The following is a 23,717-nucleotide window of genomic DNA, read 5'->3' on the forward strand; positions in this document are numbered from 1 at the left end:
GGAGTGTTGCAATGGGGAAGTTAGCTTTTGTTAGGATTCTGATGCCTTGGATAGTGCCAATCAAAGGTTGAGAGAAGAATGAAATACCCTAAACATGGAAGCATGTAGTGAGAATATAACAGAAAGTGAAACTCTGACAGATCACCATTATAAGCCTGTTTCCTCTCTGACTGCATTACTGGCTGCATTCTAAACTTTCTGCTTGAAGATTCATTTTAACATGTAGGAATACGTCTACCACAGAAGAGAGACAATGCAGAGATGGGAGCTAAATGGTAATTTGTTAGGGTTCTGGGTGACCTAGCTAGGGGCTGGTCTGTCTTAACAGTCCAGCCTTAACTAAAATAAATAAATAAAACTATTTCCTTTAAATCTAACCAAAAGACCTGGAAACACTGCACACATGTAATTATGATAGTCTGTTAATACACATATGTGTTCATGACATTATTTTAGCAGGATAGAATTCTTCAACATCTTCCTGATTGTCTGTACGTTACTAGAAGGCAGATCTGTCAGTTCTGTCTGCTTGCTACATGGACTGTCAGGTTAATATGCTGGCTTATTACCCTGGTTTCCTCTGTAATAGAAAATTACCACTGGACAGCATCTCATTATTTTGGTTGACATCTGTTTAATCAACTGTATTTGGTTGACTATAAAGACAGTCTACAGGTATGTAAAATCAACAATCCTTGGGAAGAGGAACATCCCCTTTCCCTATGGATTGTTCTGTCAGAGTTGGTATATGTAATTAGCAGGGGATGTGGAGGGATGTTGTTTATAGTTTTTTTTTTCAAGTAATATTTGCATGTACCATGTGTACTAGGAGGAAGCTGACACTTCCATTTTCGATGTAGAATGATTTACCATCAGGATGTTGACCAACTGAAGGTAAAAATTGCTATATATATATATATATATATATATATGTTTGTGTGTGTGTGTATTTTATATATATATAAAATAAATAAATAGACACGCACACACACAGTGTGTGTGTGTGTGTGTGTGTGTGTGTGTGTGTGTGTGTGTGTGTGTGTGTGTGTGCGTGTGTGTAGTTTTATATATATATATATATATATATATATATATATATAGATCCCTACTGAATGATTGAAATTTCAAAACTTTGAATCTCATATGTCCAGGACCATATGATTGAAGTTTTAAAACTTCGAACACTCAAAAACAAAAAAAACAAATACAAATTACTACATGTTTATGCAGGGGGGCAAGCCCCCCCCACTATTTAAATATACCAACTCCGAGATCAAACTGCAGAGAGGAGAAGGGAAAATTCCCATTCCGTGCTGTATGGAGATCTCCGTTTAGGTGTTCAAAGTTTTAAAACTTCGATTATATTGTGTCGGCCATATGAGATTCGAAGTTCTGAAACTTTGATCACCTAAATGGGACCCATATATATATATATATATATATATATATATATATATATGTGTGTGTGTGTGTGTGTGTGTGTGTGTATATGTGCATACACATACGTACCTACCAAGCAGCTGATATCTGAGATTCATGCTTCTGAAAGGCTGTGTATGAGTAGTAGTATAAAAACTGATGTCAGAAGTTCAGAACAACTGGCATTATTTGGTTTTCAAAATACTGGATAAAGAAAATATTCCACGGAGAGAATGAAAAAGGGGATTTGAGGAAGGCAGGCTTAATTTTTATGCTTTATTATCTGTAGATTGGAAACCTGTAAGGCTTGGTAATCCAATGAAATGAGTAAACATCATCAGCCAAATCATGGTACAGTTAGTCTACATCAGGTAGCAACCATCAGTAGTAACATGGAAATAGTTGAAAGGAAGGAAGAGTAGGATAAATTACATTAAGTTCTGAGGAATTAGTGACATCAGGAGCAGGAGATAAAACAGTGGTGTCTTTTAGAATGAATAAGAGAGATGTGGATGGAAGTGTGAGGTACAGCAGGGCAAAACAGTGCACAACACAGCAGTTATATTTTTCTTACTGATTTCAGGGTTTGGTCTGTCTGTTTGATCACTTCTTGGATTTGTCGAAGGACATTCACTTTCACATCTTCTAGCTCTTGTTTCTGTGTTTTGGCATCAGCAACACAAGTTCGATATGTTGCTTCTGCTTCTGTAGCCTGGAAGAGGGGAAAGGAAAAGTTAGACAATGAGAACACAGTCAGGCAGCATTTGTGTCAGAAGCAGGGCATGAATGCATCACATCTATTCTCCAGAGGAAATATTACAAATAAGCCTTGAAATGGCATGCTGTCATAACACTTGAAATGTGAAGATGTTTTACAACTGATTGGTGGCATTTCTTTTTCAGTTTAAACTATGACACACATTTCACGGGTGTTACAAAGTAGTAGAAACAAAGTTTCCGCATTTGTCTGATTACATTGAATCATTGTCAGTTTTTCAAGTTCCATATTACATTTTTTTCCTACAAAACATACTTTCGAATAAAATGGGCATACACATTCTTTAATATGGCTAACAAGTACTACTGACAGCAATTTAGTGTAACGGTCCGGAATCAAATGTTTATTCAAGCTGTCAGCATTTAGCAGACTTTGATGGCAAAGTGACAGCAATAAAAAAATGTTAAAGGTATGCCAAATGCCTACGGTTACAACATCATGAAAGAAAATATGCCCTCAAGTAGAGCTTGCAGATTTTTTTTTCTGTTTAGTGTAATGTTCTACTAGAGTAAAAGTTACAAAATCTGTTATTAACCCAATGATTTTCAGTGAGGCACACATACATTAAAAAATCTTGGTAAAGATTTAAAGAAACCAAAAACTAATATAAACAATGGGTAATGTAAAATCTTTTAAGCAATTTACATTTGAACCTTGAAAGCATGATTTTAGAAGTGTGCATTTTATTAATGCTTTAATAATGCACTTAGTTGCAATTACATAGCATACACAAAAGAAAAGGGCAGAAGCTATGAACACCAGTAAACATTCAATTCAGACACATCATGCTTTCAAAAGACACATTGGGAGTAAACCATATTTTGTCTACAAGAATAATCTGAACTTCAAGAGGAGAATGTGCAAAGGGGCCCTGTTGTCTCATAACGTTATATCTTCCAGGATTGATACATTTCCTTGTAGACGCTGTAAGGCTTTCCCAGTCATCAATATGGGAAATAAATTTGTTCATTCTGTTACTAATAAAGTGTATTCTCTCCATCTGTATGCTGATTGCACTACTAGCAATGTGGATTATTTGGCTCAGTGTGGACACTGTTGTTCATTTTATATAGGTAAGATGAATAAGTCATTAAAAGATCACATACAGCAACATGGAAGGGATATTAGGACAAGTGCCAGATATAATTCTCTGGCACAACATATTAGCATGCACAATACTCATACATTCTCTTTTATGGTTTTGCAAATTATACCTGTCACAGTAAGAGGTGGAGATATAATAAATAAAAATGAGACTGTACAGTCCATCTGGATAGCTGAATTTATGGCAGACAAACCTCCTGGTCTTAATTGTGTGTTTTCTGTGAAACCTATCCTGAAGGGGAGGAGACGTCAATGTTGATTGGTTCAATTTCTATTATTTATTAGCTGGTTTTAGAGATGTTGTATGAACCTGTTGAAGACGATTACCCGAAAGCACTTGTTCTGTTATTTTTCTGTTTCATTAAATGGTTTTATATGGTCTTCAGAGAGGTGGTCTATGTTATTCTTTTCTTTATTCTTTATAATTGTTTGTTATGTGTTATTGACATGGTTGTCAAGTTTCAACTCTCAAGCTTCACTCTTGGGGTGAATTTCTTGGCATCTATATACATAAAAAGCCAGTTACTATCACTGACCCCAACATATTTCTCCATATTAGGTGCTGTATTATACGCTTACTTTACTCTCAAGGTGAATGTTTTAATATCCATGTCTCAAACACATAACTTGGTTATGATCAGAGGCCTGGTCATAATCCTCTGAAGTCTAGTTCTGCTTATGGTATGAACAGCAAGCATTACTTCCTAATTTCATTAAATCAGGAATTTCTTACAACTATTTCCTATGATACTGGAGCAGAGGAAATGGGTTATTGAATGTAGATAGTAAATGTCAAATCTAATGTTTATAAGATGGCTAAGAGTACAAAGAGATACTGCTGTTAGTGCCAAGTTTTATGTAGAGCCAACATGACAGAGCTATTACTTTAGTATCATGATTTAATAACTGCATAACTCAACTGACTAGTATTCTGAAAAAAAATGTGATTAAAAGTAATCCTGTTCTTGTGAGAGAAATTTGGGAAATGGACCATGAGTGGTCATTTAAAACAGTTGTTGTTGTGTCTTTCGGCTTTTCCCGGTTAGGAGTCGCCACAGCAGAACTCTGGTCCACTAATGATTGGTAGCTGATTTTTACATGCCGAGTTACCAGCCCTGACGCACAACCTTCAAAGAAGGTACGCCCATTCACGCATGTCTCCACGCAGAAGACGCTCAGCACTTAAATAATTTGTTGTCTGACCCAAGCTTCATCAGACAGCATTATACAAAAAGGTGTTTTTCTGTTTTCTGTACTTATTTAAGGTGTTGAATTCCTGGTGCCGCATTCAGTGGGTTTCCCATTTTTCTGCTATGTAAAGCTATTTAACTGGCATAAATATGACAACTGAAATAGAAAAAAAAAAACAAATTTAACAACAATGTTCAAACATGAGTTTATTCTCCTGGCTCCTCTGCAAAAGCCTATCAGGGAGGATAGCACACAGTACATATGCACAGATTAAATAAAGCAAAAACTTACATCATAATTAAAATCATTTAGCATTAATTAGCTCAGTTAAGCAATAGTGTAACTAGGGTTGGGGAAATGAGGCAATTTCTCCAGGCATTGTCTTGTCTAGTGTGCAATTAGTCAATGTAAAATAAAAAAAAAAATTTAAATCAACATTTTTTTTTAATTTATTTCCCTTTAAGGGAACCGGCAATGTGTAAGTCCTAAAAGGACATCTGAGGCACTCTTGTTTGCTTCCTGCCCTGTTTACATAATCTTGTTTGTACACCACCCCAATAGACCTGTGACTGTGCTGTGGTGCTAGAAAGATAGTGTCTTGTGTTTCATCACTGGCTCCCACAGTGAGCAATTTAAGTTTAAAAAATAAAATTCCTCACTGTGGGTGCATTTGGTGTGTTGGGGGGAGAGAAAAAAAAACAAGTCTCTCAAGTAACTAGGGTTGCTTACCAGTATGCTTCTTGTACATACTCAGATAAACTGCTGAAGGGATCTTTGGGGGAAATGTTTAATGTTGGTGCTTGTGTACACATTGAAAAACTACTGAAGGGGTCATGGGGAATCTTTATTTCTTTTATCATCAGAGTGCTTGTGCATACTTGGGCAAACTACTAAAGTGACCATTGGGCGGAATGTTTTATTTCTGTGTCACTTGAGTGCTTGTGCATACTTGGACAAACTACTAAAGTGACCATTGGGCGGAATGTTTTATTTCTGTGTCACTTGAGTGCTTGTGCATACTTGGACAAATTACTGAAGGGATCTTTGCAGAGGAAATGTTTAAATTTGGTGTCACTGGAGTGCCTGTACATATATGGACGAACTACTGAAAGTATCTTTGGGGGAAATGTTTCATTTTGGTAAATGTGCCTACATGGACAAACTACTGAAGGGATCTTTGGGGAAAATGTTTCATTTTGGTTCCTGTGCATACTTTAACAAACTGCAGAAGGGGTCGTTGGGGGAAATGTCATATTTTGGTTTCATTTGAGTGCTTGTGCATACATGGGCAGTGTACTTAAGGGATCTTTAAAGGAAATTATTCATTTTGGTAGTTGTGCATATGCGGACACACTACTGAAGGGATTGTTGGGAGAAATGTTTCATTTTGGTGGCATTGAAGTGCTTGTTCATACATGGACAAACTAGCGAAGGAATCTTTGGGGGAATATTTCATTTTGGTGCTTGTGCATACATTGACAAACTACTGAAGGGATCTTTGGGGAAATGATTAATTTTGGTGCTTGCGCATAGCTGAACAAACTACTGAAGGGATCTTTGGGGGAAATGTTTAAGTTTGGTGCTTGTGCACACATTGACAAACTACTGAAGGGGTCATGGGGAAACTTTAATTCTGGAATCTGAGTTCTTGTGCATACTTGGATAAACTGCTGAAGGGATCGTTGGGAGGAATGATTTATTTCAGTGTCATCTGAGTGCTTGTGCAGACTTGGACAAATTACTGAAGGGTTCTTTGCAGGGGAAATGTTTAATTTGTATTGTGCAGTGGTTAACATTGTCACCTCACAAGAGGTTCTCTTGTTCAATTCTTGGCTGGACTGCCTTCTGTGCGGAGTCTGCATGTCCTCCCTATGTTCACATGGGTTTCCTCTGGGTATTCCAGTTTCTTCCCACATTCCAAAGACATGTGCCTAAAGCATTTTTCCCTAGGCCTCTGCTGAAAATAGGCTGTATCCTAGTCGGACTTTCCCAGTTAACAAATGTTACATACATGCATACCTAAAAAAATAAATAACTAAAATGTTGGTGTCACTTGAGTGCTTGTACATATATGGACAAACTACTGAAAGTATCTTTGGGGGAAATGTTTCATTTTGGTAATTGTGCCTACATGGACAAACCACTGAAGGGATCTTTGGGGGAAATGTTTCATTCTGGTTCTTCTGCATACCTTAATAAACTGCAGAAGGAGTCTTTGAGGGAAATATTTTATTTTGGTTTCATTTGAGTGCTTATGCATACATGGGCAGACTACTGAAGGGAGGATCTTTAAGGGAAATTATTCATTTTGGTACTTGTGCATATGTGGACACATTACTTAAGGAATCTTTGGGAGAAAATGTTTCATTTTGGTGGCATTGAAGTGCTTGTTCATACATGGACAAAATAGTGAAGGAATCTTTGGGGGAAATATTTAATTTTGGTGCTTGTGCATACATTGACAAACTACTGAAGGGATCTTTAGGGGAAATGATTAATTTTGGTGCTTGTGCACACATTGACAAACTACTGAAGGGATCTTTGGGGAAATGATTAATTTTGGTGCTTGTGCATAGCTGAACAAACTACTGAAGGGATCTTTGGGGGAAATGTTTAAGTTTGGTGCTCTTGCACACATTGACAAACTACTGAAGGGGTCATGGGGGAAACTTTAATTCTGGAATCTGAGTGTTTGTGCATACTTGGACAAACTGCTGAAGGGATCGTTGGGAGGAATGGTTTATTTCAGTGTCATTTGAGTGCTTGTGCATACTTGGACAAATTACTGACGTTAGGGGAAATGTTTAATTTGTATTGTGCAGTGGTTAACATTTTCACCTCACAGCAAGAGGTTCTCTAGTTCAATTCTTGGCTGAGGTGCCTTCTGTGCGGAGTCTGCATGTCCTCCCTGTGTTCACATGGGTTTCCTCTGGGTATTCCAGTTTCTTCCCACATTCCAAAGACATGTGCCTAAAGCATTTTTCCCTGAGTCTCCACTGAAAGTAGGCTGTATCCTAGTCTGACTTTCCCATTTAACAAATGTTACATACACACATACATACCTAATTAAATAAATAACTAAAATGTTGGTGTCACTTGAGTACTTGTACATATATGGACAAACTACTGAAAGTATCTCTGGGGGAAATGTTTCATTTTGGTAATTGTGCCTACATGGACAAACCACTGAAGGGATCTTTGGGGGAAATGTTTCATTTTGGTTCTTCTACATACTTTAATAAACCGCAGAAGGAGTCATTGAGGGAAATATTTTATTTTGGTTTCATTTGAGTGCTTGTGCATACATGGAATTTAGGGAAAATTATTCATTTTGGTGCTTGTGCATATGTGGACAAACTACTGAAGGGATCTTTGGCGGAAATGTTTCATTTTGATGCTTGTGCAGACATTGACAAACTACTGAAGGGGTCTTCGGGAAACTGTTTAATTCTGGTTATCAGCCGAATGCTTGTGTATACTTGGATAAACTTCTGAAGCGATAATTGGGGAATTGTTTTATTCCTTTGTCATGTGAGTGCTTCTGCATACCTGGACAAATTACTGAAGGGATCGTTGCAGGGAAATGTTTCATTTCGGTGTCACTGAAGTGCCTCTACATATATAGACAGACTACTTAAAGTATCTTAGGAGAAATGTTTTGTTTTGGTTCTTGTGCATACTTTGACAAACTGCTGAAGGCGCCGTTGGGGGAAATGTTTTATTTTGGTGTAATTTGAGTGCTTGTGCATTCTTGGACAAACTACTGAAGGAATTGCCCGGAAATTTATAGAAAGAAACCAAACAATGCAGGCGTACTACTTGACAGGTAGCAATGCAGCACAACCAAACATAATTTTAATGTATATTCTTGATTTTAAAATAAGGATCTGGTAAATCCTTTCATGGAAGGTTAACCCCCTAGATTATCAAACTCACTGAAATTTAAGTGTTTTTGCAGGGGGGGGGGGCAAGATCCACTGCATCTCCGGTATGAAGGTCAGCCACTCACACTCCCTGAATTTATATTTTTATATTACCAGTCTATTCGTGGTCACTGAAAAAAGTAACATAAGTCTCTCTCATGAATGCATTTTTGGGGGAGCATATTTCACAACCTCATAGCCCAAGAAATCTGGAAAAAGCCTAAAATAATTAAGTTAATGGCCCAAAAATAGAGACAGGTTTTAAAAATTGCTCTTCTAAAATTTAAATTTAGAAAGTGCCTAGAATAATAGGATTTGTATTTTGCAATTTCTGAAGGAAATGAAGTCTGAAACACACAAATGTATGCCATTATTTAATGATTTCAGTCCTCACTGATTTGCCTGAAAACCACAAATTTTATGAGGTGAAAATATGGACACTGCAAAAATCTGGACAGTTGAGAGGTATGGACAGGGGCCAGGGCTAAGTAGTCAGGACAAGTTGCTTAATACTGTGAAAGTATGTATGTTGCCTTGATGAACTAAGTATTAAAATTCATAAAAAATGGGGCCTTATTGTATTCTGTCTTCTTAACAAGCTTCTTGATACCTCCATTAAAGTACATTGAAATAATCACGATTACTGCATATTTGCAGAATAACGAATTGTGCTTCCCAAAGTATTATACTGTTTGTCTGTACCAGAGATTGGTATAGGGCTTTGGAAACCTTTCTTCTCCTTGTGGTGTTAAGCTGCTGATGGGTATCATGAAATAGGCTAACTATATGTAATACAGTATGCAAATAGTTATTGGATTTAATATTTAGGATTGTTACTGGGTTTTTATAAAATATGTGTTATAATTAAAATTACGCTGATTTTAGCTCATACACTTCCTTAATTGATGACTAGTTTGCAGATTAGAATGGATATATGTACCTATCATGGTTTGTTTTGTGCAATAACAAAAGAGGTGTGTGTGTTCATAGGTTAGTGCTAGGCTATATGCCCTTGTGAGCTGTTTAAAGTCTTGCAAAAGTTCCCAACCCAAAGGTGAGAATCAAACCCTGTGCCTTCAGCATATGAGATAAACCCAGTATGACTCATACTGTCAGAAGCAATTTAATCCAACAGGCTATTTTTTCCTATTTTTCCAATAATTTTTTTTTTTTTTCTGTTGCTTACTTGCTTACACTTTGCATTTATCTTTATTTATGTTTTGGAGTCATTTTATAACTGAAATAAGACACTTGGAAGTGGAGCCCATGTTTCTAGTAGAGTACACCCTTGTTGCTAAACAGTAAACACACAAAGTGTAAGTATTTGGTATCTTATTATGCCATTGGGTCATGCTATTACCAGGCAATAAACCACACATTGCTGTGTAGACAATCCAGTGTGCTCACTGAACTAGCACTATTAAAACATTGTGTTACAAGGAGCTGTCAATATGATGTAAACTTCAAGTACAAATGGTATGGCAATGCACAGTAAAGTTTTTTGAGCAGTATACATACATGTGCACAGACACCCACACACACACACACGCACGCACACACACACACACACACACACACACACGCAGAGTATTGAACGGTCAGAATGTATACTTAGCTGCTTCTCCCTTGGGTCATGGTGGGTTGTGCTGAATTCTGCTTTATTTTTAATATCTGTGTGGTTTCTTTAAATTGTTAAAGCTGTGATGTGTTGTATTTTGTTACTCATCATAGTGCAGTTAAAAAAATTAACTCTGAAAATGCATTAAACTTTCAATAAATCATTCCTGTTTGGACATGGTTTTGAGCCTCTTGGTCTCTTATGTTTTTCAGAAAAGTTGTTGTCAGTGCATTTTTTTCTCACCCCTAAAGCCACGGTGGTACAGCGGTAGCATTGTTGCCTCACAGCAAGAGGTTCTCCTGTTCGATTCTTGGCTGGAGTGCCTCCTTTGTGGAGTCTGCATGTCCTCCCCGCGGTCAAGTGGCCTCCGAAAGACATGCAGGAATGGGCGTGCCTTCGCTGAAGGTTGGGTGTTGGGCTGGCAACTCGGCACCATAAAAATCTACTGCCAATCATTAGCAGACCAGAGTTTCACTGTGGCGACCCCTAACCGGGAAAAGCTGAAAAGACAAACAACATTTGAGTGTGTGTGTGTGTGTGTGTGTGTGTGTGTGTGTGTGTGTGTGTGTGTCGAAGTTATAAAACTTCGAACATTTAAAACAAAAACAAAAAAAAACAGTAACCTGATGGATTAAAGCAGGGGGCAAGCCCCCCGGCACCCCCCACCACCCCGCTCTTTAAATATACCGACTCTGAGATCGCACTACAGTGCAGTCAAGGGAAATCTTCCCTTTACCACATTATAGTGCGGTCTCGGAGATGGTATATTTAAAAAGTGGGGGATGGGGTACAGGGGGGCTTTTCCCCCCTGCCTACAACCCTTAGTTTTGGGTTTGTTCTTTTCTTTTTTTTTTTTTTATATATTCGAAATCTTATCATTTCGACCATTTGGTGTCGGCCATATGGTATTCGAAGTTATAAAACTTGGATTATATAATATAGACCCGCATAAACTACTGCACAACAACTTACAATTGTAACTGCCAAATTTTTTTATTTATAATATCAATGCTCACATGTAAATAGACAAGCTGCACATCTCTATATGTAAAGCAAGCATAAAAAATAACTGTGCATCAAATCATCAGAAATATTCCTACATCTAGTATAAGAAAATAAAGGCCCGTCATATAAAATGTGTTGTAAAATAACATTGTTAAAATGAATCTCCAATATTTCTTTATAATAGTTGTATCACAAAATAAAATGTTATGTTTAGACACATGAACTATCTTCTTTTGTCATTCTCACTAGTTTGAAAAACCTTACTGAAATCACCATTTTTGTAATACTTTTTGCAGGACATAACAAACCACTCTGTTGCAAAATCGAAGCTTGACAGTAGGACGAAAATACATCTTCACTATAACCCGTTATGAAAAAGATATAAATTAACTTTCAAGACTCACTCACAAAAACTTCTGTTTTAGACACAACTTCCTTATCCTCAAAATTACCCTGTTGATAGAGAAGAAATGACTGATGGCTATACCCATGTACAAAATCAAGGCTGACTATGGGCTTTCAAAGCAATTTGGAAAAAAAATACACTGATTAGGAATATCCACCAACGTGACATCCAAATAGTCTGTATCAATATGCTGACAAATATATAAAAACTGAATGCCAAACTGTTTCTTTCCATTTGTATCATTACAAATGGAATACCAAATCAGCACCACATTTACAAATAAAAATAAGATCATCAACATAAATCAATTAAGAAATAATGTGTGTTCAAAAAAATGTTGAGATATAAAGTTTTGCTCTCAAATAAACTCATAAACAAAAAGCATAAGCAGGTGCCCTTTTGTTTAAAAAAACTTTCATTAAACACAAAATAATTATTGTATAAACAAGGCTCAACCAATTCAGTAATATAATATGTAGTAGGGTTACCCTCTAAAAAGTTACTAATGGCCTCTAACCTGAACCCATTTTTAATACTGGTGCATAGGTTCACAACATCAACAGCTATTTAACCAACAGTTTGACAATCTACCTGACCAAAAATCAAATTACTTATCTGATTTTATGTGTGCCTTTAAATTATTCCTTTAACAAAATACACAAGACAAATACAAAATATTGTCTCTCCCTCTCTTTTTGCAATGTAGATAATTCCAAAATACTCCAGCAGATCAAAAGTGGTGAAAAAGGGTATGTAATACTAACAGTAACGGTGACCACAGACCAGTTTTCCCAAAAGCTTCTTCAGTGGGAAGTAACATACAAATGCGCACACCATAAATAAATCCTAAGATGATCATGTGACCAAAAAATACTCAGTTAATGGAGAAAATAAATTACTGTAAAATGCACAAATGAATAAGTTTCATTTAAAACAAGGGGAAAAAAGGGCACGAATTGCAGCTATCCAGATAAGCAATTTTAATCCCAATAATATATTCAGATTTTTGTTTATGTAATTATTTTCTTCTTTGCTGTTTAACGCTAGGTCCCTTCCCTTTCTTACATTCTCTAGTAAGGATCATTAGATGCATAGTTATTTAGAAGTGACTTTGAAACATTGCTGCAAAATATAATTTATCAGAAATTCAAATCCGCATCTAGTGACAGATTCTTTACCACTTATTATTTCAACTATTTGATTGTACTGCATCCTAAAATATAAACTCTCATGGCCCTGTTCCAAAAGACCTGCTCTCAGTGTAAGTGATTTACTCCAGTGTAAGTCTGCCCTCATTCTGAAAGACTTGTTCTTGGTGTAAGTCCCATACTTCAGTGAAAGGCCTATCTATAAACAGGTGTACACCAGGGCCAGATTTCAAAAGACGTGCTCTTTACAGTAAGACACTTACTCTTACAGTGGGTCTCAGAGTAAGTGATTTATTTTGACAGCATGTCTTTTGGAATCTTGTCCTATGTGGCACCTTCGGCTCTTCTTCTTTTGGATTAGTAACAGACATACTTCTTTTTGCAGTTATTATATGTATTGCTAGTCTCTAAAGACCCATAAAGCAGACAGCCACTGAACTTCTTTGTAGAGAAAAGATATTGACAAGAAATGTTTTTCCCCATATGAAACTATGCTGTTTATTTTTTGAACAGAACTCTTTAAATCTCTGAGTCCTAAGGACTTTAAAGTTCATGTGTTCTTTGTAAATTCAGTTGTGATGTAGATAGACATTGTGTCATTAGTGTATGCTACAGTGTTTATGCTATTAGAAGACATTTTTAGTTGTGAAGGTCTGGTTTACTCTATTGATTGTTAGCCTTAGATGTTCCTTGACATTTGTCTGGCAGTTAGTTTGAAGAATTATGTATCCAAGTTATTAATTAGCTACTTCCTGTAGTTGATGGTACAGAGTTTGATTCCTTCCACCTCTAGTTGCCTACTCTGTGATTCTGACTAAGTCACTTAACCAGACAACTACCCTGGTTGCTCAGAAAAGGGACACGTGTCCAGGTTCTTAAGTGATTAAGAAAGTATTACTTGAATAACAACTATATAAAATAAAATTTGGAGAAATATCTATGTTTTAGTTGAAAATCCAACTAACTTCCTTCTTCTGTAGAATTTACAATTTATTATACGTCCGTTATACTTAACCTCAGACACTAACCTGGGGGCTGATGAGATGAATCAGCAGGCTCCCTGCTGTTAATATTTGAGACTAGAAAGTTATGACTTGCTTAATCATGCTGACAAGATGCTCAGTTCCCTTTTCAGCAGCTGCAGCAGCAGCATTTAGTTATGCTATGAATGATCCTTTTTTTAATCAAGACATGCCAGCTGATGAATAACAGCATTTACACTGGTTAGATCTTGTTTCTCCTACGTTTTACAACTGATTAGACTAAAGGACAAACAAACTTCTACAGATTCAGATTTGTGGCAGAAACTGTGAAGGGACTTCACAGTTTATGTTTTCTGTTTTGTAATTCAGAGGAACCCTTACTTGAGCCAATGTAATTTCAGTCTGGCTTTGGGCACATTGGCATTACATTAGAATACATACAGCGGACATCTGAATTTGCATTGTAGTGACAATTCATAGGTGTTCCTAGAACCCTTGTCTGCTGCTTTTTAAAATTATGTATCCAGTGTTCCTACACTTTTTGTGTGTAAAAGTGCTGCTGCTTTTGTAATTGTGTATTCTATGTTTCCTAGAGTCCTTGTCTGTAAAGATGCTGCTGCTTAACTTGTGTATTCCATCTATTGTTTTCTTCCTCTCAACCAATAACAAAACATTGGATCAAATGAGGCTACTACATCTCTGAGGAATTTGTACTCATTTTCATTGGTGTGTACTTCAGTGACTTAAACAAACTGGAATAAGACATTTAACTTCACGTTTAATTTATTTTCCCCCATTCATCTGCTTACCCTTTGCAACTGTTCTGAATCTTCAGGATAAAAATAATCAAGATTTCCTCTTCTTACTTAATAACCCATTTCTTCCCAAATGACTTTTTAGAAGTGAGTATATAGCACTCTTCACATGAGAAGTGTATGTATTATTGTTACCCTATCACCTTTTTTATCAGCATGAATATAGACCCATTTTAAATTACTCCTGCTCTTATATTTTATATTTTCTACTGTTTAGTAATGTTGCTACACTTATACTGATAATTTCCTGCTCCAGTTACATTCTGCAATCTGCACCAATGTCATTTCTTAGAATTTACTACACTTTATATCGTTGTATGATATTTCCTATTTATTACATTTTAATGAAGTTCATTATGTTTGTGCACTATCTTTGCTTTACAGTTTGTCTGAACTTTGTTATATTATACATAGTATATTTCTTGGAGCTTTTCACCCCTGGCCTCCCCTGAAAATTGGCACTGCAATGCAGTGAGACTTTCCCAGTAAACAAAAACAAACAAATAAATAAATAAAATATCATTTAAAAGTCTGAAGTTTCACAGCCCATTGACCAAAAATACACTTAGTTTATCTTACTCTTCATTATTACCCTAGCAGTGCTTGTAGCAGACAACTACTCTTATGCTTGCAACAAGGGTAATTTTACCAATATATGAACCACTGTGGGGCTGAATTCCATATCACTACTCTGTCTAGTATGTTTCTTCCTGAAAAACACGTGAAGAGAGGGAGAATTGTCTTCAGTGGTAAGCTGGGGAGGAAGAGAGGTATTAACCCATGGAGGCAAATTCATCTTTCAAAAGTTTCACTGGTCATCATCATCATCATCATTAACCCCCTTTTTCTCATTTTTCTACATGGGGACATGGTGTTATGCCACCTGCTGCCATCTCTCTCTAGTCAATGCCACTTTCCTGCCTTCGACATGTATGCCAGATTGTTGCAGGGCTTCTCTCACACACAGTTCATCTAGCTCTTTGCTGTTTACCCTTGTTTCCTCTTGCCTTCTTCCTGTCTGTCCTAAACATTCTTCAGCAGATTGTCTTCTGCATTTCTACATGCGTCCAAAACACCACAGTCTTTTCTCTTTGACCTTTTCTTCAGTTGGAGCTATATTGGCTTCTACTCCTATATCCTCATTTCTTCATCTGTTTCATAGTGTATGCCCTACCACCCATTCCAGGCACTTAATACCCATCGCCTCCTCAACTGCTCTGACTTTACTGTCCAGTTTTCTTTTCCATACAATAGTACTGGTTGCACCACTGTTTGTCCACCTTACTTTTCAGCTTTTTTGGCATTCTTCTGTCATATACTACACCTGACACTCTGTGTCAGTTGGCTGCAGCCCCTCTGATTCTAGCTTTGACCTTCTCAATCAGACTTCCCTTCTCATCAACCACCCTTCCCAGATACTTGAAGCTGTTAACCTGTTCCACTATTTTCTCCTCTATCTAAATTTACAGCTTCTTCTGATTTCCCCAATTTGCTGCCATTGCAACAGGAAGTCTTATCTGTACTCAGTTTCATCCCACGTACTTTCAGTTTTTCGTTCCATTCTCCTATCCTTTCCTGAAGTTCTTGCTCATAGTCTTCCTATAATGCCACATCATCTGCATGCAGCAACTTTGTTGATCTGTTGCCTTTGGCCTGTTTCCTAACTTAGTCCATCACCATTATGAACTGGAGTGGGCTCAGAGCTGAACCCTCATGCACACCCACACCCACACCCACTATGAACCCCTCTGTGGAAACAAATGTTACTGATTTTTGTATTTATTACATAAATACCTCCCCACAATGGCTTTGTGCACTCACTCTCAGATCTCCCCTCCCAGATTCTCTAGTGGGCTGCTTCATTGTATGAATCCATAATTGATGACAGTTCATCTGAATTACAGTCAGGGCTTCATTCCTCTGTGCTACACAACCAGCAATTTGTCTTAAGGTTATTGCGTTAACTTGTGCTCAGATATCATGTTTTAACATTCTGTTTTCTACTTACAGTCAATATATTTTCATCACTTTCTTTTTTTTTTTTAAATCTCAGTGGTTGAAACCACGTTGACTTCTACAGTGCAGGACTGGGGTGCACTGCAGTGGTGTCTTTCATTTTTTTCCCCACTGACATGACTTGTACTGTTACTGGATATAAACCTTATATTGTGAACTTTTTTTATTAGACTGTGGTATTAATTTACCACATTTGTTACTGTATTGTTCAACTAGTGGCCAAAAATGGTCCCATGAGCCAATCTGCCTAATTTTCAAATAATTTATTAAAAAGATAAAGCTCCAGTATTTTTTTTTCTTTTCTGAATATGATCAGTGGTCTATTAAAAAGTATCATAGTGATGATTTCATTTGTTATTGGCCCCATAAGTAATTTACAGTATAAGTTCTCTAATATGCTGGAATTTTGTTATGGACTCAGATTGTATAAATCAGCACATCAAGTGGAGTTTCATAAAAAACATTTGAAGTGATACGAACATACAAAACCTGGTCTGATGATTGAATTTAACATCATTAGCCTTATGATTTATTTTGGTAATTGCACTTTTCTCCTTCTCTGCAACCTGGTATTTAAGTTGAATTTTAAGCATCCTTGGGCCTGCCATGCTTTGGTAACTGAAATTACCTTATTCTTGTCTTTGACCTGGTTTAATAATTACACTTATAATTTTTGGGCTCTGATTTCTGGTAACTGAACTTACTATTTATGACCTCAACCTGGTCTAGTAACTATACTTACCTTGTTCTTGACCTTAGCCTGTTCTGCTAGTTGCACTTACCTTGTTCTTGACCTCAGCCTGTTCTGCTAGTTGCACTTACCTTGTTCTTGACCTCAGTCTGTTCTGCTAGTTGCACTTACCTTGTCTTGACCTCTGCTTGGTCTGGTAACTGCACTAACCTTGTTCTTAGCCTCTGCCTGGTCTGGTAGCTGCACTTACCTTGTTCTTGACCTCAGCCTCGTCTGGTAACTGCACTTACCTTATTCTTGGCCTTGGCCTGGTGTGATAACTGCACCTATCTTGTTCTTGACATCTGACTAGCATGGTAACTGCACTTACCTTGTTCTTGGCCTCCTCTTCTAACCTCCTTTTCTTTTCCAAGGTTTTAGTAGTATTACTGCTGCTGGCACTCTGCTGGTCCTCCTCAGCCCTCCCTGTCACGTACTTTGCTTTCTCATACTCCTCATGCCTCTGCATGTACACCTGCTTGGATTTCCGTAGATTTCCTTCTGCCTCTTGCTGCAAAAAAACATATACGTTCTTTATGAGTTATAAACACGGCCATGCTTTGCAGTGTGATATGCTGTACAGAAACAGTCTGGATGGTGAGTAAGTACTGCCTGTGGAAGTGGTGAAAGATGACCAATGGTCAAGGTAACCAGCTTGCAGACCACGAACGATAATGATATGGAGACATGTAAAACCCCACATGTCACTGGCACTACAATAGTCTGGATGGTATCCACCCAATTTGTGATAAGTCACCATGCAAAACAGGATATAACAGTTATAACAGAGTAGCTACATGCTAGGTTTTTCTACTTATAATGAAATGGCATAGCTTTGTACCATGGTAAGACAGAAATGAATGCAAATAGACATATGGGATTTATTTTCTGGTAGGCTGCATACAGATACTTAAGATGGTTATACAACCTGTAGCTAGAATAATGTAGGTTATGAAAATGTCAGCCCACAACCACAACCACATTGTATATTAGAACATCAGGTACAGCATGAGCAGTTGCCTGGTAACAGTGACTGTTTCTCATTTTTCTTCACCTTCTTCCTCCTCCCTTCATGTTCTTTTTATGCAATATCATCTCTCACACAAAAAAGTTCTGCATCATTATGTAATCTTACTACACAACAGCAAGAAGTAAGACTAAAACAAGCAATCATAAAAAATACAAATAACATTTTGAGGTTATGAACCCATTAACCAAGACATAGTGTAATCCTAAGATGTGGTTTTCATCTTTGGGGATAAGCACCTGTTGGCAGGAATACACAACCTATCATATGCCTACCCCCTTCCACGGGAAGGACAGCTGCATTTTAACACTTTGATTTACACACATGCACAGCCATTTTACACCCTATTACTGAACCTGGGTCTCCAGTGCTTCAAATACAAATTTACTCACTGAACCATTGGAACAGCTACATTTTTAGGAGTGGATAATCTCCATCCTAGCCCCATTTTCAGAAGTGACATTGTTTGTACTAAGTTGTTAAGTTAATTATGCAAATGAAAGCAGAGGCTGTGAGAATCAGATCTAGGTCTAATAGATATGCCAGACTCATTTACAGCTTATTAATGTAACCTCTAGCATTCAATGTCAGACCACATGAAGGTATGGTTACACCCGAAAGCAAGAATACTCAAATTTACCAACTTAGTGAACTGAGTCACTGTCCGACTCATTAAGTGAACTAAGCAGACCACAGCTGCACATCAGAGAAAAACTCTAAACATATTAAAGAAGCAATGGCACTTACAGCAGTATCAAAATATAAACCTTATTAAAAGCAGACTTAAAAGATGACTGCAAACTTAAAATCTTTCTCAAGCTTACATTAAGATGACATAGCTTTCAGCATAGCCTACTGACGCTTACCATGTTGTTATATCAGCAGCAAGTCAGACACCTCCACTTCTAGAAACCTATCACAAAGTGGATATTTCCATTTAACATGTGCAGTGCACAAAGCATCTACTGCTTTTTCTTTAAGACTGCAGATACTCTGATTGTGACCTTCCTTGACTCTTTTTCCTCCTTTTCAGTTTCCTATACCATCAGTACTCCTCTTCTCTTCTTTGTACACAGAAAGTTATTTGGTGGCAGAAAAGGATTGAATGGCCTTTCTAGTCTGGCCAACATTTATCTTTTATTGGATAAGCTGTAAGTTGTAATTTAGTAGGTTATTCCCCCCTTATATCAGTCTTTATTGCTGATTTCAGTAGTTGAATTTGACCTTTCTACTTTTATCAGGAAGATAGCTCTTATAATCCAACACTGGTTCATGTAAGTAATACTTCCTCATTCTACCCCTCAGTCTTCCACATTGCATTCTTGGAATGTGCCCTGTTATTCTCATCTTTCTGCAGGTTTGTAAATTGGGGTCTTTCTTGAACTTTCTTGATTGCTATAATCAGACAATTACATTCATAGAATTATAACATTCTAATTGGCACCCCACTTTGTTTACAGTGATGTAACATTCAAATCTGTCCTACACCATACACTTCTGAGATCCTGGAACTTCACATTATTATTATTGTTATTATTATTATTGTTAGTAGTAGTAGTAATATACTGATTCATTCTGCAGAGTTGTTGAACCATTTGAGACCTAGCTATACAGCACTACTTGCACATGTCCCTGTAGTGACCATATTAAATGATTTCCTGTATAGAGTATCTGCAAGATTCATTGGGAATGTAAGTTTATCCAATACATTGTTTTGCTTGTTTAAGGTGAAGCAATCTTAGTGCCAGAAGTTATTGTCCCAGTTGTTAATACTTAACCGTCTGCAACTCACTAGGCATAGCACTAACTTAAAGAGGTAACAGAAAAAAAAAGATAACTGGCTTGCTTATCGTCACAGATTATGCTAGCTGAGATTGCAAGAATAGACTTCGAACACATGCATAACTTACTTTCTTAACCATAGACTACACTGCTGCATATATATTACAACAAGCGAATGACTTGTACTTGGTGTGTCTAATGATACTTTTTCAGTAGAACTTGAATGCATCTATAATTACAGTAGAAATATTGAGGGATGCTTGGTACTTTCAGAACTGCTGAGCTTACTGTTAGGAATGATATTACCAAGCTAACAGGTTAATAAAACTACAGAAATGTCATTTCTGTGATGTTTACACCAGCTACTCAAACATTTGTCTTGGCACAGAATTCAAGTTCTTATTCAAAATAAGTATACTTATTTACATAATTTCCATGCTTATAATTCCATGCATAGCCTTGTCCCATTCTACACAAAACAACCCTTACATGTGAGTAATAAAGGGCTGTGTCTTTTCAGAAGGTAGCATGACTCAGTCCAACTCAAGCCTCTCTTTACAGATGGATAACAGTCAGATGCAGTCTAACCATTCGGGTGGTAACATATGGTAAAGCCAGATGTTTTACCTCTGCATCATCAGGCTGGTAAACACAAGCATGATTTTGCTAGCTACTTTTTGGGCAAGCAATGATTGAGAAAAAGCAAATTTTTTATATGAAGTTCAGTCTTCCATTAGTTTTAAGTTTTAGTCAGTTTTTGCCCAGATCGCCACACTTTGGTAAGGCAGTCTAGTGCTAAAACAAATATGTCAAACCCATATGATGGCTGATTCCATGGTATAGAGGGCAGAAGGACTGAGTATGATCCAGCTGACTCAGATTTGACTAGCAGCAGGGCCATGGGTGGAGTCAGCTTGGGAGGTAGAAGAATGAAGAGCTGAGTTTGAGGAGAATGTCTCAGCGTGCATTTTTTGTTAATGGATCTCCAGGGGTGGCCACACATCTAACAGGAGCCATCCATATCCACATGGATGCTTAAGAGAAGTGAGTGATGCTCCCATGTGGCACAAAGTGTACCACACAGACCTGGAGCACTTACGTGGCATGCAGGGATGTCACAGGGTGCTAGCGTGCACTGCAATTCAACTCTTCACCAGCTGGCAATGAATGGGCAGTTCCTTAGCAATCAGCCTGATGGGCAGCACGCATGGGAAGCCCCCCCAAAAAAAAAATCGAAATATCCTATATGATGCTGCAATTTAAACAAACACTTGTATGAAAAATATTCCTATAATTAAATAAGAACAGAAATATGCTCAATAGAGCAAATATTCCATTACTGAACAGTATTAAACTCAGACAAAAATCTTCTTCCGGCTGCTCCCATTAGGGTTGCCACAGCAGATCACCTGTTTCCATTTCTTCCTGTCCTCTGCATCTTGCTCCGCCACACCAACCACCTGCATGTCCTCTCTCACCACATCCATAAACCTTATCTTAGACCTTCCTCTTTTCCTGTTACCTGACAGCTTCATCCTTAGCATTTTTTTCCCAATATACTCTGCATCTCTCCTCAGCACATGTCCAAACCAACATAATCTTGCCTCTCTAGCTTTGTCTCCAAACCTTCCAAACTGGGCTGACCCTCTAATATACTTATTACAAATCCTGTCCACCCTCGTCACACCCAGTGCAAATCTTAATATCTTTAACTCTGCCACGTCCAGCTCTAGCTCCTGCCTTTTTGTCAATGCCACTGTCTCCAACCCATATAACATAGCTGGTCTCACTACCCTCTTGTAGACCTTCCCTTTCACTCTTACTGGTACTCATCTGTCACAAATCACTCCTGACACTCTTCTCCACCCACGCCATCCTGCCTGTGCTCACTTCTTCACCTCTCTTCCACACTCACCATTACTCTGAACTGTTGATCCCAAGTATTTAAACTCATCCACCTTCGCCACCTCTACTCCCTGCATCCTCACCATTCCTCTATCCTGCCTCTCATTCACATACATATATTCTGCCTTAGTCCTGCTGACATTCATTCCTCTTCTCTCTAGAGCATATCTCCACCTCTCCAGGGTCTCCTCCACCTGTGTCCTACTCTCACTACAGATCACAATGTCATCTGCAAACATCATAGTCCACGGGGACTCCTGTCTGCTCTGGTCTGCCAACCTGTCCATCACCATTGCAAATAAGAAAGGGCTCAGAACTGATCCTTGATGTAATCCCACCTTCACCTTAAACGCATCCGTCACTTCCCCGCAGACCTCACCACTGTCACACTACCCTCGTACATATCCTGTAACACTCTTACATACTTCTCTGACATTCCCGACTTTTTCATACAATACCACAACTCCTCTCTAGGCACCCTGTCATATGCTTTCTCTAAGTCCACAAAGACACAATGCAACTCCTTCTGACCTTCTCTGTACTTCTCCATCAACACTCTCAGAGCAAACATCGCATCTGTAGTGCTCTTTCCTGGCATGAAACCATACTGCTGATCACTAATCATCACTTCCCTTCTTAACCTAGCTTCTACTACTCTTTCCCATAACTTCATGCTGTGACTGATCAATTTAATCCCTCTGTAGCTACTACAGCACTGCACATCACCCTTATTCTTAAAAATCGGTACCAAAACACTTTTTTCTCCATTCCTCAGGCATCCTCTCACTTTCCAAGATTTCATTAAACAATCTGGTTAAAAACTCCACTGCCATTTCACCTAAACACCTCCATGCTTCCACAGGTATGTCATCTGGACCAACAGCCTTTCCATTCTTCATCCTCTTCATAGCTATCCTTACTTCCTCCTTGCTAATCCACTGCACTTCATGATTCACTATCCGCACATCATCCAACCTTCTCTCCCTCTCATTCTCTTCATTCATCAGCCCCTCAAAGTACTCTTTCCATCTGCTCAACACACTCTCCTCGCTTGTGAGTACATTTCCCTCATTATCCTTTATCACCCTTACCTGCTGCACGTCTTTACTAGCTCTGTCCCTCTGTCTAGCCAATCGGTACAGGTCCTTTTCTCCCTCCATAGTGTCCAACCTTTCATACAACTCTTCATATGCCTTATCCTTAGCCTTCACCACCTCTCTCTTTGCCATGCACTTCATCTCTTTATACTCTTGTCTACTTTCTTCATCTCTCTGACAATCCCACTTCTTCTTCGCCAACCTCTTTCTCTGTATACTCTCCTGTACCTCTTCATTCCACCACCAGGTCTCCTTGTCCTCTGTCCTCTTTCCAGATGTCACACCAAGCACCTTTCTAGCCATCTCCCTTACTAGCTCTATTGTAGTTACCCTGCTATTCAGTAACTCTTCACTGCCACACAGTGTCTGTCTTAACTCTTCCCTGAACTCCACCTCACAATTACCCTTTTTCAATTGCACCATTTGATTCTTGGTGCTGCCCTCACACTCCTCCTCCTCTTCTTGAACACCAATGTCATCCTACAAGCTATCATACTATGCTGCCTAACTACACTTTCCCCCTGCCACCACTTTACAGTCTCCAATCTCCTTCAGACTGGCCCTTCTACATAAGATATAATCCACCTGTGTGCATCTTCCTCCACTCTTGAATGTCACCCTATGCTCAGACAAAACTAAATAACAGAATAATCCATGGAACAAGGAACCATAAAACTTCTACTTTAATAAAATGAAAAACACATATTGGAACGACTACACATGGTAAGCGCTTTCACATTCAGCTTCGTCAGACCATAAAAAACTCACCC

General features: G+C 38.0%; 1 protein-coding gene across 3 annotated transcripts in view; it reads right to left on the bottom strand.

The window, feature by feature from the left end:
• Positions 1-23,717, bottom strand: part of ARHGAP45 (Rho GTPase activating protein 45) — a 786,168-nt gene that overhangs the window by 234,327 nt on the left and 528,124 nt on the right. For all 3 annotated transcript variants that reach the window (XM_044053816.1, XM_044053817.1, XM_044053815.1), the window contains exons 11-12: positions 17,468-17,647; positions 1,994-2,131 (exon numbers count right to left, since the gene is read on the bottom strand). In XM_044053816.1, the coding sequence (XP_043909751.1) occupies positions 1,994-2,131; positions 17,468-17,647 (318 nt within the window). The remainder of the gene's footprint in view (positions 1-1,993; positions 2,132-17,467; positions 17,648-23,717) is intronic.

Source organism: Protopterus annectens, chromosome 13.part0 (assembly GCF_019279795.1).
Source record: "Protopterus annectens isolate FY-2018-M chromosome 13.part0, PAN1.0, whole genome shotgun sequence".
NCBI lineage: Eukaryota > Metazoa > Chordata > Ceratodontiformes > Protopteridae > Protopterus > Protopterus annectens.